The sequence below is a fragment of the Cokeromyces recurvatus genome, assembly GCF_025118155.1.
Source record: "Cokeromyces recurvatus strain NRRL 2243 chromosome Unknown BX663scaffold_3, whole genome shotgun sequence".
Taxonomy (NCBI): Eukaryota; Fungi; Mucoromycota; class Mucoromycetes; order Mucorales; family Mucoraceae; genus Cokeromyces; species Cokeromyces recurvatus.
Genome location: NW_026251389.1, coordinates 1,435,952 through 1,450,202, shown reverse-complemented (window position 1 = coordinate 1,450,202; position 14,251 = coordinate 1,435,952). Strand labels below are relative to the sequence as shown.

The window sequence follows — 14,251 nt, the reverse complement described above, 5'->3', positions numbered from 1 at the left end:
ACAGGCAGTTAGTCTCTTTTCCTAACTATGGAATTAACTCTGTTTGGGGAATATAAATGAGTGTATTATTTATAATAATGAAAGCTATTCTTTCATTTCAAGAAAGTCATCAATAATATCCATGATTTTATTAATAGATTGAAGACATAGTGCCCGCCTGTAGTACTCCTAGTAACAGACACCATATCATGAGATACCCTTTTTTTTTGTGTTCTCCCTTTTCTACAAACTTCTTCTTTTTATATGTTCCCAGATTTTCTTTAGCTCAACTTAATCATACCAATTGTAGAAATTACCCCTCCTAATAGAGATGGACATATTTCACTAAATTGAATGTTATATCTAATAGTATAGAGGTATATATTCTATATTATTATTGTTTATATATACTGTTATTATTATTCGTTTTTTATTTCATAGTGTCAATAAGACAGTCAGACAATGTCAGCTGCACTAACAATCAATGCTGCCCCAATTAGCTCTTCATTGAATATGCATGCAAAATAGCCAACACGAAGAGAAAAAGGGCATGAAGGTGGGTTTTTTTTTCAAGTAATGTTAAACAAGTATTAATCTTATAAATTGAACGCAAGACGATGTTTATATACTAGTTGCAGTTAACCAAACTAGACACATACCATAGATGAGCTCGATTCTGTGGCGATTGGTAACACTGATTAACAATAACCTAGAAGGAAAATATTGTTTGGCCAGTATAAATTGGGGAAAATGGCACCCTATTAAAGTCTAATTAATTTATAGTGTATTGGTTATTTCGTGTTATTGAAAACATAAGAGCAATATTCTATTTTTTTTTTAAGAAATAAATACGTATATTTTTTTTTCAAACACTTACCCTATTATTAACATACTTACCTTGATTGAAGACGAAAGCACCATCTATAAACATTTTAAAAATTATCTAGCGAAAACAAAAGTTCCTGATCGGAAATATGAAAATGCAGTAATTCAGTTACTTAGTCTTCGATTTCTTTTGAATTGCAAAAAAAAAAAAAAAAAAAAAAAAAAAAACTATCTTCGACGGAGAATTATTGAAAAAAAGAATATGCTGTATCTTTGCTCAAAGCAAGTTAAAATTCATGTCCTCATAGAGCAGCTAGAAGTCGTGGCTTGTCATTAATAAGGTACCAAGCTGCCTATTTATGTATCTTATCTGCTCTCTTCTGATAAAATCCTCATTTATAATAAAAACATATTAAGTATACCAGTCTCTGTAGAACATCTTCCTGAATTCTCTAAACTGCTGATAGCGATACTGTTGTTAAAGCGAGTAGCCAAGCTCAACTATGTCAAGCTTACTTTAATTTTGGAAGAAAATTACAAACAAGAGATCGAGAACTTGAACTTTGGTAGCGACTGTTACGATTTAACATCAAATAATTTTTTTTATACTTATTGGACGATCTCTAATATAATGTAATCAGAGTTAATTACCCTTTATTTAACCTAGATTAAAAGTACTTGGATAAATATTATGGAAGAAAGGATTTAAGCTTATTTATATATACTTCTTCATAACCTATACATCTAATTATGTTATATGCTTTATTAACAATACTAATGTCTGTGAATGTACACAATATATAATATCTACTACTTTCGCTTAAATTTTTTTTGATCTACTATTAAAGCTAATAAAAACTAATAATTTCCTTTAACATAAAGATGTTGGGAAATCAAAAAGAAACATATTTAATTTAAAATTCTATCATTTTATTCTTACATAATTATTAATGCAATTTTTATTTTTGCTTTTAAGTCTGTTGTTTTAATAGATTTTTATGCTAAAAAAATTAGTTACAAATTAACAAAGAGTTATACTATTAGATCATTATAGCTTATACCAACGTATTACTATACTCTACTTTATTTAAAAGATTTTTTTTGTAGTTTACTAATATCAAAAAGTACTCTAACAATATACTTCATTCTCAAAAGTTTTTTTTTAATAACACTATATAAATTTACTTCAAACGTTTTATTTAAATAAATGGTTATATTCAGATCATTAGTATAAAATGACCAGATGATAATCTCTATATTTGATGTTAGAAATTAAAACTATTTCCAAATAAATAGCTTTATTGTAAGAGTTTAGCCTTAGTTTTTTTTTTAAAATTATAAAAACATACAATAGTTTTATTAGAGTTGACTTTTTTGATACTTGTTAGCCATTAATTGCTTATTTTTTCATAGTGAGACGAAGATTAAATGTAGTCTGTGTTAAATTATTGATTTCTTGTACATTTTTGGTTTTAAGGGAGGGAAAAAATGATAATTTGACAAAAACCTTTAATTAAAAAGCTTAACAGATACGATTAGATCTATCTCTTACATAATATTTTTTTTTAAGTTAGTTAAGATCTTCTCACCTTTGCAAGTCTACTAATTCTCACAGTTACTGAAAAATAACTACGTGAATTTCATTATATTTATTGCGAAAAGATACAAGTATAAATATTTAATTGTGAAGAATACATAAAGAATAGAATTTATTATAGAATATACATTACAAAATATACGATATGACTTGATATGCAGTATACATATGCACATGTATACATGTATAATATATTCTATATAAGCCTTTTTTTTTCTTTTTTTTTTTTAAATGAATAAGCTAATTATGTAGAATTTAATGGTAATGTTGCTGATTATTAGTGTTTGATTGCTTATAATAATTGTCTGTTGTATTAGTAGAATATGGGTCGACATGGTGGTCTTGTTTATTGTTGGAGTTTGGCTGACTATAGTAATCATTGGCTGTATTAGTATAATTTGAGTCTAATTGCTGTTTTTGTTCAAAACCTTGTTGATAAGCATATTGACTCGTATCTGCAGGTTGATAATACAGATCTTGTTGATGATATATGACTTCTGGTTGTCCATCATAATATTGTGGGTCATAATAATTATCTTGTTGATGACGCTGTGATGAATATGTAACATCTTGGTAATGTGGAGATGGAGATTGTTGTTGATCATAGTATTGTACGTTATATGTTTGTTGTTGCAATTTACCATTGTAAGCCATAACGGGTGAAGTAGTATGAGAAGCATCTGTTGTATATTTAGTTGTATCAGCTTGAAATTTTCTATCATCAGAAGGAAGATTCCAATCATTATCATGATCTTGTATTGCTGTAGTCTTAGTTTGATATACATCTGTGTTTCTATTCATTGCCATTCCATCAGGTGAAAACAGCTCATCCATCGTACGACTGGCGCGAGTACTATTACGTCTTCTTGCTCGACGACGTCTACGACGAATCATTAATACAGCAAATGCTCCTAGCAAAATAATGGCAACTACTCCTCCTACAATCCCACCAATAAGGCTCCAGTTGCTCGAGCTACTATTTTTAGCGCTTTTAGTAGATGTTGCAGTAGGAACACTAGTTGAAGAAGATACGCTTGTAAAACTTCCTGTCGTGGAAGGCAATACCTGATTTTTAGACGTACTATAGCTTACTGTATGAGTTGGCTGAACACTTGATTCGGTATTTATGATTACTGATGCTTCAATCTTTGTAGAAGTAGCAGAATCAGTAGTAGCCTTTATAGGAGCTATTGATGTAGCCGTAGTTGCAGCAACGATAGGCGCTTTGCTAGTAACCGCTTGTTCGGCAGTAGTTGTAGCAACAACGGGCGCTTTGGTTGCAATTGCTTGTTTGGTAGTAGTTGTAGCAACAACAGGCACTTTGGTGGTAATTGCTTGTTCGGTAGTAGTAGTTGTTTTTACAGTTAATACTGCATCTTCAGATAATGTAGTTTTTATATCTGTTGCAGCATTTTCGAATGAAGTAGCTTGTGCTTCTATATTGTGAGCTTCTTTAGTTGAAGTAACAGCAGATTCTTCTGGCATTTTATACTGCTTCTTCAGGAAAAAAAAGAAAAGAAATGCAATAATATAATAATAATTTTTCTTTAAATAAAATATCCTTTTTTACTCCTTTGGTATTACATTAAGGAGAAGTGGATCAAACTTAAGGTTACGCAAACAATCTTTATTAATTCTTTTTTCTTTCCTAAAATAGAATGCGGGCACATTTTTTTTAACAGGTCAGGACCTGAATACACTTTTCTCACTTTTAAAGAAACTAGAAACAAATGAATATTTGAAATCAAAAGAACCTAGCAAAAGGTCCAAAAAAGCTGCTCATCTTTATTTATAATTTTAAACAGTAAATACTTATAGATGAAAGTTTAGTATGTCTAAAGTAAAAAAAAAAAAAAGGAACTAGAAGAATATATTTAGTTAAGACTAAGTAGTCTTCGTTATTGTTAATAAGGCACTTCACATTTTTGGCTGATTCACAAATCATAAAAAGCTGCATAAATAAATTAGATTTACATGATTAGATACTATATACCCAAATTCTATTAACTAACTCTGATTACATAACTTTGATAATCGTCATATTATCACAAAGGCTTTATATAATATAAGAATTGTGATAGTTATCCCAAGCAATTAGATCGTCCTTAATACAGATAGTTATCCCTTTGTATATATATTATATCATTCAATCATGACATTTGCTAGTTGATAATTGACCCTCGTAAGAGATCGAAGTATATTTAATCTTGCAAACATTGATAATCATTACATCAAAGTTAAAGCATGCACAGTTATCTCTAACGTAACTAACACTTTGAATAATAGAATTCAATTTACTACTGTAGAGGTGATTGAGAGTAGTATTGTGATAAATACTTATTCTAGGTGATATCCTGTCATTATCGAAATATAAGTATCATTTTACTTTCCTATTAGCGTTTGAGTACTATTTGCAGTCTAAGTCTTACTAACATAGATCGGTAGAATGCTTTTCATCAAAGATAAGTGTTGTAGTGCAGGTCTTTTAAACTTAATATTATTCTTAGCAATAAATATAATTGGTTTTATATCAATTTACTGTCAGGTTAGTTTTAATTAAAACCTTGTTATACCCAAAATATTGAGCAGTTGGACATATGAGAGTATTGGGCTTCTCTATAAAACAGCACTTGTTAAAAAAGAGAAGAAAAAAAAATAGGGGAAAAAACGTAAATAACCATGTTCAATAAATGATTTCAAGTACACGATATATGCATCATTAGTTAATATATAAAGAAAGTATTATAAGAAAAGAAAAATAAGCTTTCAACTGATATAGACAATCATTTATAGTATTAGATAGCACACTATAGTTTATTTTCAGACCTAATAAGATCCTATCATTCTTTAGGCTGTTTTATTAACATCAATGTGTTCTATTTTAATAAATAAATAAAAATATGAAGTTTAAAGTCAATTACAATAATATACGTTATGCTGTATCTGCCAAGCTGATCAACTTGATTCAAAAACATATATATAGTATACCTCAGTTAAATTAGGAGGGAAATTTAAAGGATCAGGACTGCCTTTTGAAAGTATACTGTCATGTATAGTTTGGCTATCTTCAAATAGGATATTAAAATAGATTCACATATTGTACTTTTATCCAATTCTTAATATTATGCATCTTTTTATGGATAAGATAAGAAGCATGATTTCATTACATGACTTTTATCGTTTACAAACTACAAAAAATATCGCAAACCTATTATCTTTTCCTCTCTCTCTCTCTCTCTGCAGATATTTGATTACAGTCTTTAATATAAGTATATATAGGCTATTGTTACAGATATGGGATATTTTACTCTGTCAAATTTAAATGTTATTGCTAATGAACTAATAAAACATATAGTTTATATGCAGTATTAGAACATGCCAGTCCCTTATATTTCCTCTGTTCCTCTTTGTTAGTTCACTACAACATTCTTAAATTCAGCAGTTGCAAAGGTTGTCACCAGTTGACTTTCTCTTGCCTACTATCGTTTTGGGTTCTATTAAGCTTTTACCTTCACATGGTAAATCCTATTAATTAATTTCTTTTCAAAGAGCAGTTGAGAACTAAAAATATCTATTATACTTATATATTATGTAATCAATAAAAAAAAGGGGGGAGGTACTATCTATTTATAATACTAACTTTTAATGACTGATGTTTGTATTTCCACTGCAGTATTTATTAATATGTTATTTGAGAGGGACTATTTTTCTACATGAATATGTTGGCTAAGTAATGGCTTGTTGCTCATTTTATTTTGTAACTCATAAATGTTATGTATAATCTTTAGTAGAACTGTGTACTTTACTACAACTTTCATCAGAAGGCAAAAATTACCTACTATCAAATTTAGGGAATAATTTCAAGTATCATTTCCAACTGTCACATTATTTTTTTTTTTTTTTTTTATTTATTTATTTTATTTTTTATTTATTTTCTTTATTTTATTTGTTGAACGTTCTTTGATAACATAAATAATGGCAGTGTGTAGATATTTCTTACAGGGTAATTGCCTAAAGGGTAATTCATGTAATTATCAACACATAAATCCACAAAGTAATCGACTTGGCAGTTCGACAGGAATGATTGCAACTGCAAAATACAAGTAAAATTTTACTTGACTCAAAAATTTAAACATATAAATTAACGACTTGCATCATTAGTGAAACTTCTTTAAAAACAAATTTAACAGACGATCGTCCACAATGGAAACTAAGTGTATTTGGTCCAGCAAAAGAAGAGCCTAACCTAATTGTAGGTACTGATAGAAGCCCTGAAGAAGATCGACTTTTATATTATACAAGCATGCGTACAACTGGAAATGCCAATCAATTTGCAAGTATTTTTTTTTTAAAAAAAAAAAAAAAGATAAAGAACCATTTTATAATTTTTTTTTTTGCTATTCTTAGATTACAAATCATGATCAAATTGCAGCTCAAGTAGAAACTCAAGTGAATGCCATTATAAATAATCCTTCGGGTGCCATTCAGCATTATGAAAAAGAAAAATCAAAACAAGCAAGTCCATTTGGTGGTTCAGCAGCTAATGCTCCATTTGTACCGTTTACAAATACAGGAGGAGCATTTGGAGCAGCTTCAAACACATTTGGACAGGCTTCTGCATTTGGGGCTGCTAAACCATCTGCTTTTGGTAATACATCTGCTTTTGGATCAACAACAAATGCTTTCGGTAGTGGAAGTGTATTTGGACAAACCTCAGCCTTTGGTGTGAATAAACCTTCAGCCTTTGGTAGTGCTCCTGCATTTGGGTCAACAAGTGCTTTAGGTAGTAGTTCAACACCTGCATTTGGCTCTACAAGTGCTTTAGGTAATAACACTACATCAGCATTTGGATCAACAAGCGCTTTAGGAAGCGGTACACCAGCATTTGGATCTACTAGTGCTTTAGGTCAAGGCGGAGGCTTTGGAACAAAGCCTACAGCATTTGGGCAAACACCTACTGCCTTTGGTGCTGCTGCATCAGCAACTCCTCCAGCCTTTGGCTCTACTACTGCCTTTGGACAAACTTCTTCTTTAGCTAATAATAATACAGGATTTGGACAAGCTGCCACTATTACTAACACTATGAATTCAACAACAACAACATCAACAACATCAACAGCTAAACAATCTGATATAGAAGCATTTTCAGCTCCACAATTCAAATATCGTTATATACCAGAAGTAGAACCTCCAATTGAGCTTCGATAATAAAATTAATTACGTTTATTTATATATATATATATAATATTACATAGTAATTCAAGATTACTCTCCTTGCTGTCTCTAATGTCTATTATAACGTTTTTTCTGTTTCAAGTTCGTTTTGAATAAGAGGCAATAACTTTTCTACTTCTATTTAAATAGTAGAATAGAGGAAATATTATTATCTACTACATTACATTCTTATGTATTTGAATAATAAGACTTACTTTGAATAAGATGTTTGCCATAGGTATACTTCTTTAAGGATTGAAGATGAGGCTTGATTTCATTTACGAGTAATTCACGTTGGTCATTGTCTACGATATCTAACATTTTTTGAATAACGTAATTGGCATACTGATCCTTAATCATTAACACCAACGGTAATGAACTATATATTATTTTCAGAATATGTAACTTGTGAATATACGATTTATTTCTCTCTCTCTCTCTCTTTTTTTTTTTTTTTTTTTTTTTTTTTTCTAATTTACCCATCAGGTCGAAGTTGAAGAACTTCTTCAATCAATAATTGACGGTCACTTTTTGTTCCAAAATCAACACATTTCTCGACTACATTACTAGCAAATTTATGTTTACTCAACTGAAGCACTTTACCACGCACTTTTTCAATCACCATCGATTTATCAGTAGGTCTTCCACGCTCTAATATATGCTGAATGACATAATTACCATATTGATCCTGGATAAGTTGCTCTGCACATGAATATAATTCATTTAATATAAATGTCTACATGTATATGTGTATATATTAGCCATCATTCTTCTTTCCTTTTGTATCTTGTACTTACAGTCTGTTCCTCAGTACAATGTTCAAAAATTCGCTGAATTACACGACATCCATATGGATGTGTTGCTAAATGATACACTTGTCCACTAAATGCATCGATAATAAACTGAATATGTTGAGCAGGTACTCTTTCAATCGCTTTTTGAATCACGTGGTTACCGTTCTGATCCTTGATACACTTGAGGACACATCCATCTAATTCTTTAACCAGCGTCGCTTGCTGTTCTGTTAAGACATGCTCAAGCGCCTTTTGAACTACACGACAGCCGTACATTTGTAACGAAAGTGATATCACATGTCCCTCCATTTGCTTAGCCAATATTGTCTTTTGCATTTGATTACCATGTTCAAAAAATTTCTGAAGGACATAGTTACCAAAGACATCTGTCATAAGTTGTAGAGCATTAGGCAAGATTTCTTCAAATACCATGCGTTTCTCATCACTAGAAGCTGTTTCCAGTTTTTGTTGAATGAAGCGGGAACCGTATTGATCGCCACTAAATTCGACAATATGACTCTTAAGATCTTTCAGTTCATATTTTTTAGTTGATTTAGAGGCACGGAATTCTTCAAGAAGCGGGCTGTGCATATTAAGGGTGAGGTCTTGATGATGATGGTGATGATGATGATTGGTAATATGATGATTAGATCTAGATACTCCTCTAGAGTAAGCCTTTTGTTGTTGTTGTTGCTGTAGTAGTACTTGTTGTTGCTGTTGCTGTTGTAATAGTAACTGATGTTGTTGTTGTTGTTGTTGTTGTAATGCATGTAATTTTTTATCTGCTGCTATGTTTTCTGAACCAGGATGACCTAATGCAGCAGCAGCAGCAGCAGCAGCAGCTATATTATATGTAAACTTTACTAATTAAATTTTATTCATTATTCATTATATGAATAACTTCTTATACCTTGTTGATATGCTGCTATATCCCCTTGACTCCAATTATTACCATAAATGGTATCAAGTTCAGATGGATTATTATTATATCCCATAAGCAAGGATGAGCTACTTTGAGGATTTGACATGATCATATCATTGCCTAAATTTAATCTACTGAATTGCTGGTTTAGTAACATATTTTGTTGATTATATATCATGTTTCTTCCAGGAGGAGTTGAATTGGAACGAGCCAATAGAGGTGGTATTGCTGTAGTATTATTATTTAACACTGGATGACGCGAAACAGAGGAAGCGGTTCGATCATTATTAGAAGGTAAGTGATGTGATTTAGCCATATTTTCATAATAATCGAGCGCGTTAAGTTGATCTTTATATTGCTTTTGAATTATGTCAAGATCTCCAGTAGATAACATGGAATCATCAAACGAAAAACTAGGAGGAACATTACGTTGTCTAGCTTGTTGAGGGAGCACAACCAAAGGTGAAGTTGTACGACGAGGAAAGTAATCCTTTTTTTTTTGTAAGCATTTAATATATCGTACAATAAATAGAATTATCATTTACCTGACGTATGAAGTCTTCTACAAAATTCTTTTGATTTTTATTAGGATCTGCAAAAGAAATATAAGCCAATAAGCATCATCAAATTTATTTGTAGCCGTTACCTTCTATAGGTTGCCACATTTGCCAATTTACATCATAATTATAATTTAGTTGCTCAAGATCCACATTAGTGTCTACATTATAAGTACGTCTAGACATTTGTTGTCGTTGCTGTAATTGCTGTTGTTGAGTGGGTGGTGCACTATTTGAACGATGATTTTCAGGAAATAATGATAAACTTGATTCTCCTTGATTAGGAATAAACAAGTTATCATAATCTATTTTACCATGTAAAAGAGCAGCAAGCTATAATATTGTAAGTTATACGACTATTTATTAAATAATAATGTCTACCTGTCCTTGAGGTAAATTGGTTGCTCTAGGCTGATGTAAATCAGGCCTTTGAGGCAACATTACGATAAATATTTACAAATAAGATTAACAAAAAAAAAAAAGTAAAAAAATAAAAAATAAAAAAATAAGAGATTGAGGAAAAGAAGAAAAAAAAAGTATATTTTTAATTTAATTTTTCTGATAATACAAATTATTTAACATAAAAAGTAATAGTCATTTTAAACTGATATACATAACACATTTATTATCTATAATTGTATGTAGTCAAAATAGATGCTCAACTCTGACTGACAACATATTACTCTTTTTTATTGTTCCAAAAAAAAAATAAAAAAAAATATAAAATAAAATAAAAAAAAAAAGGAATTTTATAAAGTGGAACTGCTACTACTGCTGTTTGTTCTCTTTTGTAAAGCTTGTAACATTTGATCTCTTCTTTGTTCTGCACTGAGTGAATTTAACTCATCGACAGACATATCATCAAATGATTTATTTTTTTTCTCATCATTATCATCTTCTTCTTCTTGTTGTTGTTGTTGTTGTTGCTTCTTTTTTTGTTCCTGTTCTAATAATTTTCTGTAATACAAGTTAACAATGAATTTCACGTCATTTATTTATCAAATTCGTTTTACTTACTTTCTTGCTTGAAGAATCATGAACTCTTTACGTTTTCTTAATATTTCCTGTCTTTTATCTGGACTACTCTCCCATACTTTAGGTGGCTCCTTACTCATATCATTATTAATATCAATTTTATATCTTTGTACTAAATTAGGATGACTAGGTGACTTTCTTCGTACATTGTTTCCAGTAGCTGTATTAGTAGTAGTAGTAGTAGTAGGTGAATTGGTATTAGTACTAGCTGAACCTTGTTGATTGTTTGTCATGGAAGCTGGCTATTTATTCATGTTAGCAATATTTAATAACGATACTGTATATACATCTTACCAAAGGAAGTCCTCCATCACGAAGTGCATTATCAACGGTAGTTTCGACAGATCCTGTTCTTTGTAGATCCGCCTGAATGGCAGCTGTAGGAATATCCGGGAACATGGCACGAACCATCTCAATCTAATTAAAAAATAAAAAAGTTGTTAATAAAAACTCCAAGTATTCGAACATGTGTATTACCATTTGAGGAGTGACACGATGTTGCACTCTTCTAGGCATATTAGTTGTTGTGCGTCTTCGTCCATGTTGAGATTGGTTACTATTACCTTGGTTGCCGCCTTTATTATTATTATTATTATTATTATTATTATTAATCTTTATCTTATTACTTCTATTCTAAAGAAAAGAAAAAAAAAGAAATCCTTCCCCTTACCAAGTAGCCAGCGTAAAGCTATTAGGATAAAGAATACCGCAACCAAGATAGATATACTATCGTTCATTATATTATAATAATAATAAAAAAGGAAAAAAAAAGGTATGCTACTTGTCTCTTTTAGACTTCGAAATTTAAAGAAGTCACATGATTTGTCGATTGTACATAAAATTAGTTTCACTTTTATTAAGTTTGCTAGGTTATTTACAAAAATAAATTTAAAACCTAATAGGTACGAAGCAATAGTTATATAGAAAACAGTTTAAGACAGATCAGTCAAGATACGAGTATTTATAATAATAAAAAAACAAAAGTAGTTATAAGAATACGAAAAAAGGTATTTAGGTAACTATAGGTTGGCCAAGGCGATAGAGGGAAAGGGAGAGAGAGAGAGAGAGAGAGAGAGAGAGGAAGGGAAGAACAGTTTACCCTGCTGAAGGTCAACAAATAGTTAATAATATAATACATAGATAAACATGAAGGAAATCGGGTATTCGTGTTAGAAGCTTGACAATGAAACAAGGAAGTTTTTTTTTTAATAATATTTTAGCACTATTTAAACTGGAAATACCATCGACAAATTTAGTCTATACTATACTATTCATTAAAGACCTTCATTACAAGGTACCTCTTATTGCTCTTACTTTATATAAGATAGAGGAGCTCAGTTTCATTTTTTATGACAGTAAAAAATAACAAATTTTTCTATCCCTTTTGCTATTAAATAATAACCTGTCTTAAAAAGGATAAAAGCTCCCAAACTCCTATTTGATCCAAATCTGCTACTAAATAAATCTTACGAAATACATTAAGTTCTCTTTATAATTGTCCCTAGAGTGAAAGAAAAAGCAACTGGTGATATTGAGCCTAGAAAGATCCTTGGTATATCCTTAACAATAAAAGAAGGAAAAAAGAAAAAGAAAAGAAAGTTATAAGTGATTTAACAATTGCTGATTGTTTAACTAGACAATTTTTTTAAAGAAAAAAAAAACCGAATAGAACCTATTTCTTTACTCTAATATTAAATTAAAGCGTGTATATATATTTCCAAATTTCATTATTTTAGATACACTATGTAGAGTTACTATTTAAAAGTAATTTTAAGGGTTCAAATCAAAACTTGATTCCTAATACATAATATTACAGTAAATATAATATATATCAGTCATCTATCACGATTAATTAAATACATACATACGAACATGTCTTGATGAAGTTATATACATGAACTGGTTTGATAGTTATGTTTCTTGTACATCTTAATCCAGAAGCACATGCACAACTTAGTGATAATGACTCTTCATATCATGTAAAGAAAGCTACACATATTTATTAGCATCTATGTCTTGTTTTAAGGACAAGATCACACGAATATACAATGAAATTGTCTATAGATAGATCGAATAAAAAAAAATTTTTTTTTGAGAATAATAGTGTAGGTATATAACCTCGAAACTCTGTTTCCGTATTATAGCAACATTTAAATAATAAAATTGAACGTGTCTTTGATAGTTTTGCAAACTAACTTGTAATCAAGTTTTTTACGATCCGAGGAATTAAAGTATCTCCATCATCAAACGCCGTCTTCTAACACTGTATTTTACTCTAATTGGATTTAGAAAAGGTGAATATGAGAGAAGATGGATACATTTACTGCCTATATTTATTCACAAACTCCCTCATTACTATACATTTTTAAATAAGAGGATCTGCTCATAACAATATAGTTGCCTTTTAATTCATTCACGTCAAGAAGAACTTTTACCATGGGCAAAGTAATGAAAGAAAAAAAAATCGATACTTGTGCCTATTTCTGCTATTGGTATTACACACTTATTCGCTTTTTTTTCTTTTCCGGTTATAAGAGTAGATTTCCTCAAAGAAATAGTTATAATACCTTCATTAAGAATAACTTCAAGGTTATTAGAACTTTTTTGTTTTTATTGGGTCCCTACTTTTGACTAACTTCTTACACAATCAATAAAAATATTAAAATTAGCTTTGTCAATAAAAGCACAGGTCCTCTTGAATGTCCTTTTTTCTTTCAAGATTTTTGCTTAATTCTTAATAACCTTCAAGTTTTGAGCACAATGCAGTTTCACATAGTGGTAGAACTTCATTTCGCTAATAAAAACGTCTGAATGATTATTATTTTTTTTTCTTTTAATAGCTCTTCTATTATATCATACAAAGTGACTAGGGTAACATTATTAATAACGAGTGCAATAAATATCGTTTGTTTTTGACTATTGAAAAAGTTCTCTATCAATACAATTCTTTTTCATTATGCTTACTATTTCTTTTCCTTTATAGTCTGTCATAACAATTATGGACTCAAATAAATGTTGCAAATCAGGTCAAAAAAACGTAAATTTAGTTTCAATGGCCATGATATTTCAGCATTAATAAGTCAGCCACCAATGATTTATGGACATTATAAATGCTTCATTCCAAAAATAGTGGCAGTATGTGACCGTTTTTCTATATTTTTTTTTTCCTACAGATTGTGGAAAAAAAAAAAAGCATTGGCTTTACCTAATACTTCAGCACAAGGATATTATTTGTAGTGCTAACTTCCTTTTTTTTTTTTTTTTTTTTTTTTTTCCATCATCTAATTCTACTACTATTGTATACTATCTAAGTTCTATTTGTAATAAA

The 14,251-nt window shown here is 30.1% G+C and overlaps 5 protein-coding genes across 5 annotated transcripts; 2 read left to right on the top strand and 3 right to left on the bottom strand.

The window, feature by feature from the left end:
* Positions 1–2,157: 2,157 nt before the first annotated feature.
* On the bottom strand, positions 2,158–3,913 carry BX663DRAFT_497681 (uncharacterized protein). The gene has a single exon (XM_051525951.1). The coding sequence runs from the start codon at positions 3,884–3,886 to the stop codon at positions 2,657–2,659; it is 1,230 nt and encodes a 409-aa protein (XP_051386804.1). The 5' UTR covers positions 3,887–3,913; the 3' UTR covers positions 2,158–2,656.
* Positions 3,914–6,331: 2,418 nt separating this feature from the next.
* Positions 6,332–7,672, top strand: BX663DRAFT_497678 (uncharacterized protein). Its single transcript, XM_051525950.1, has 3 exons — positions 6,332–6,504; positions 6,563–6,734; positions 6,809–7,672. The coding sequence occupies exons 1-3, from the start codon at positions 6,377–6,379 to the stop codon at positions 7,607–7,609; spliced, it is 1,101 nt and encodes a 366-aa protein (XP_051386803.1). The 5' UTR covers positions 6,332–6,376; the 3' UTR covers positions 7,610–7,672.
* Position 7,673: 1 nt separating this feature from the next.
* On the bottom strand, positions 7,674–10,370 carry BX663DRAFT_497677 (armadillo-type protein). The gene is made up of 8 exons (XM_051525949.1): positions 10,270–10,370; positions 9,978–10,221; positions 9,877–9,923; positions 9,320–9,821; positions 8,413–9,251; positions 8,095–8,351; positions 7,831–7,994; positions 7,674–7,753 (listed from the first exon to the last, which is right to left on the bottom strand). Exons 1-8 carry the CDS (start codon positions 10,327–10,329, stop codon positions 7,695–7,697), a joined length of 2,172 nt encoding a protein of 723 aa, XP_051386802.1. The 5' UTR covers positions 10,330–10,370; the 3' UTR covers positions 7,674–7,694.
* A 353-nt stretch (positions 10,371–10,723) lies between these two features.
* On the bottom strand, positions 10,724–11,665 carry BX663DRAFT_497674 (uncharacterized protein). Its single transcript, XM_051525948.1, has 4 exons — positions 11,594–11,665; positions 11,401–11,498; positions 11,218–11,340; positions 10,724–11,165 (listed from the first exon to the last, which is right to left on the bottom strand). Exons 1-4 carry the CDS (start codon positions 11,658–11,660, stop codon positions 10,902–10,904), a joined length of 552 nt encoding a protein of 183 aa, XP_051386801.1. The 5' UTR covers positions 11,661–11,665; the 3' UTR covers positions 10,724–10,901.
* Positions 11,666–11,812: 147 nt separating this feature from the next.
* Positions 11,813–12,299, top strand: BX663DRAFT_497673 (uncharacterized protein). The gene is made up of 2 exons (XM_051525947.1): positions 11,813–11,938; positions 12,064–12,299. The coding sequence occupies exon 2, from the start codon at positions 12,107–12,109 to the stop codon at positions 12,287–12,289; it is 183 nt and encodes a 60-aa protein (XP_051386800.1). The 5' UTR covers positions 11,813–11,938; positions 12,064–12,106; the 3' UTR covers positions 12,290–12,299.
* The last annotated feature ends 1,952 nt before the right edge of the window (positions 12,300–14,251 follow it).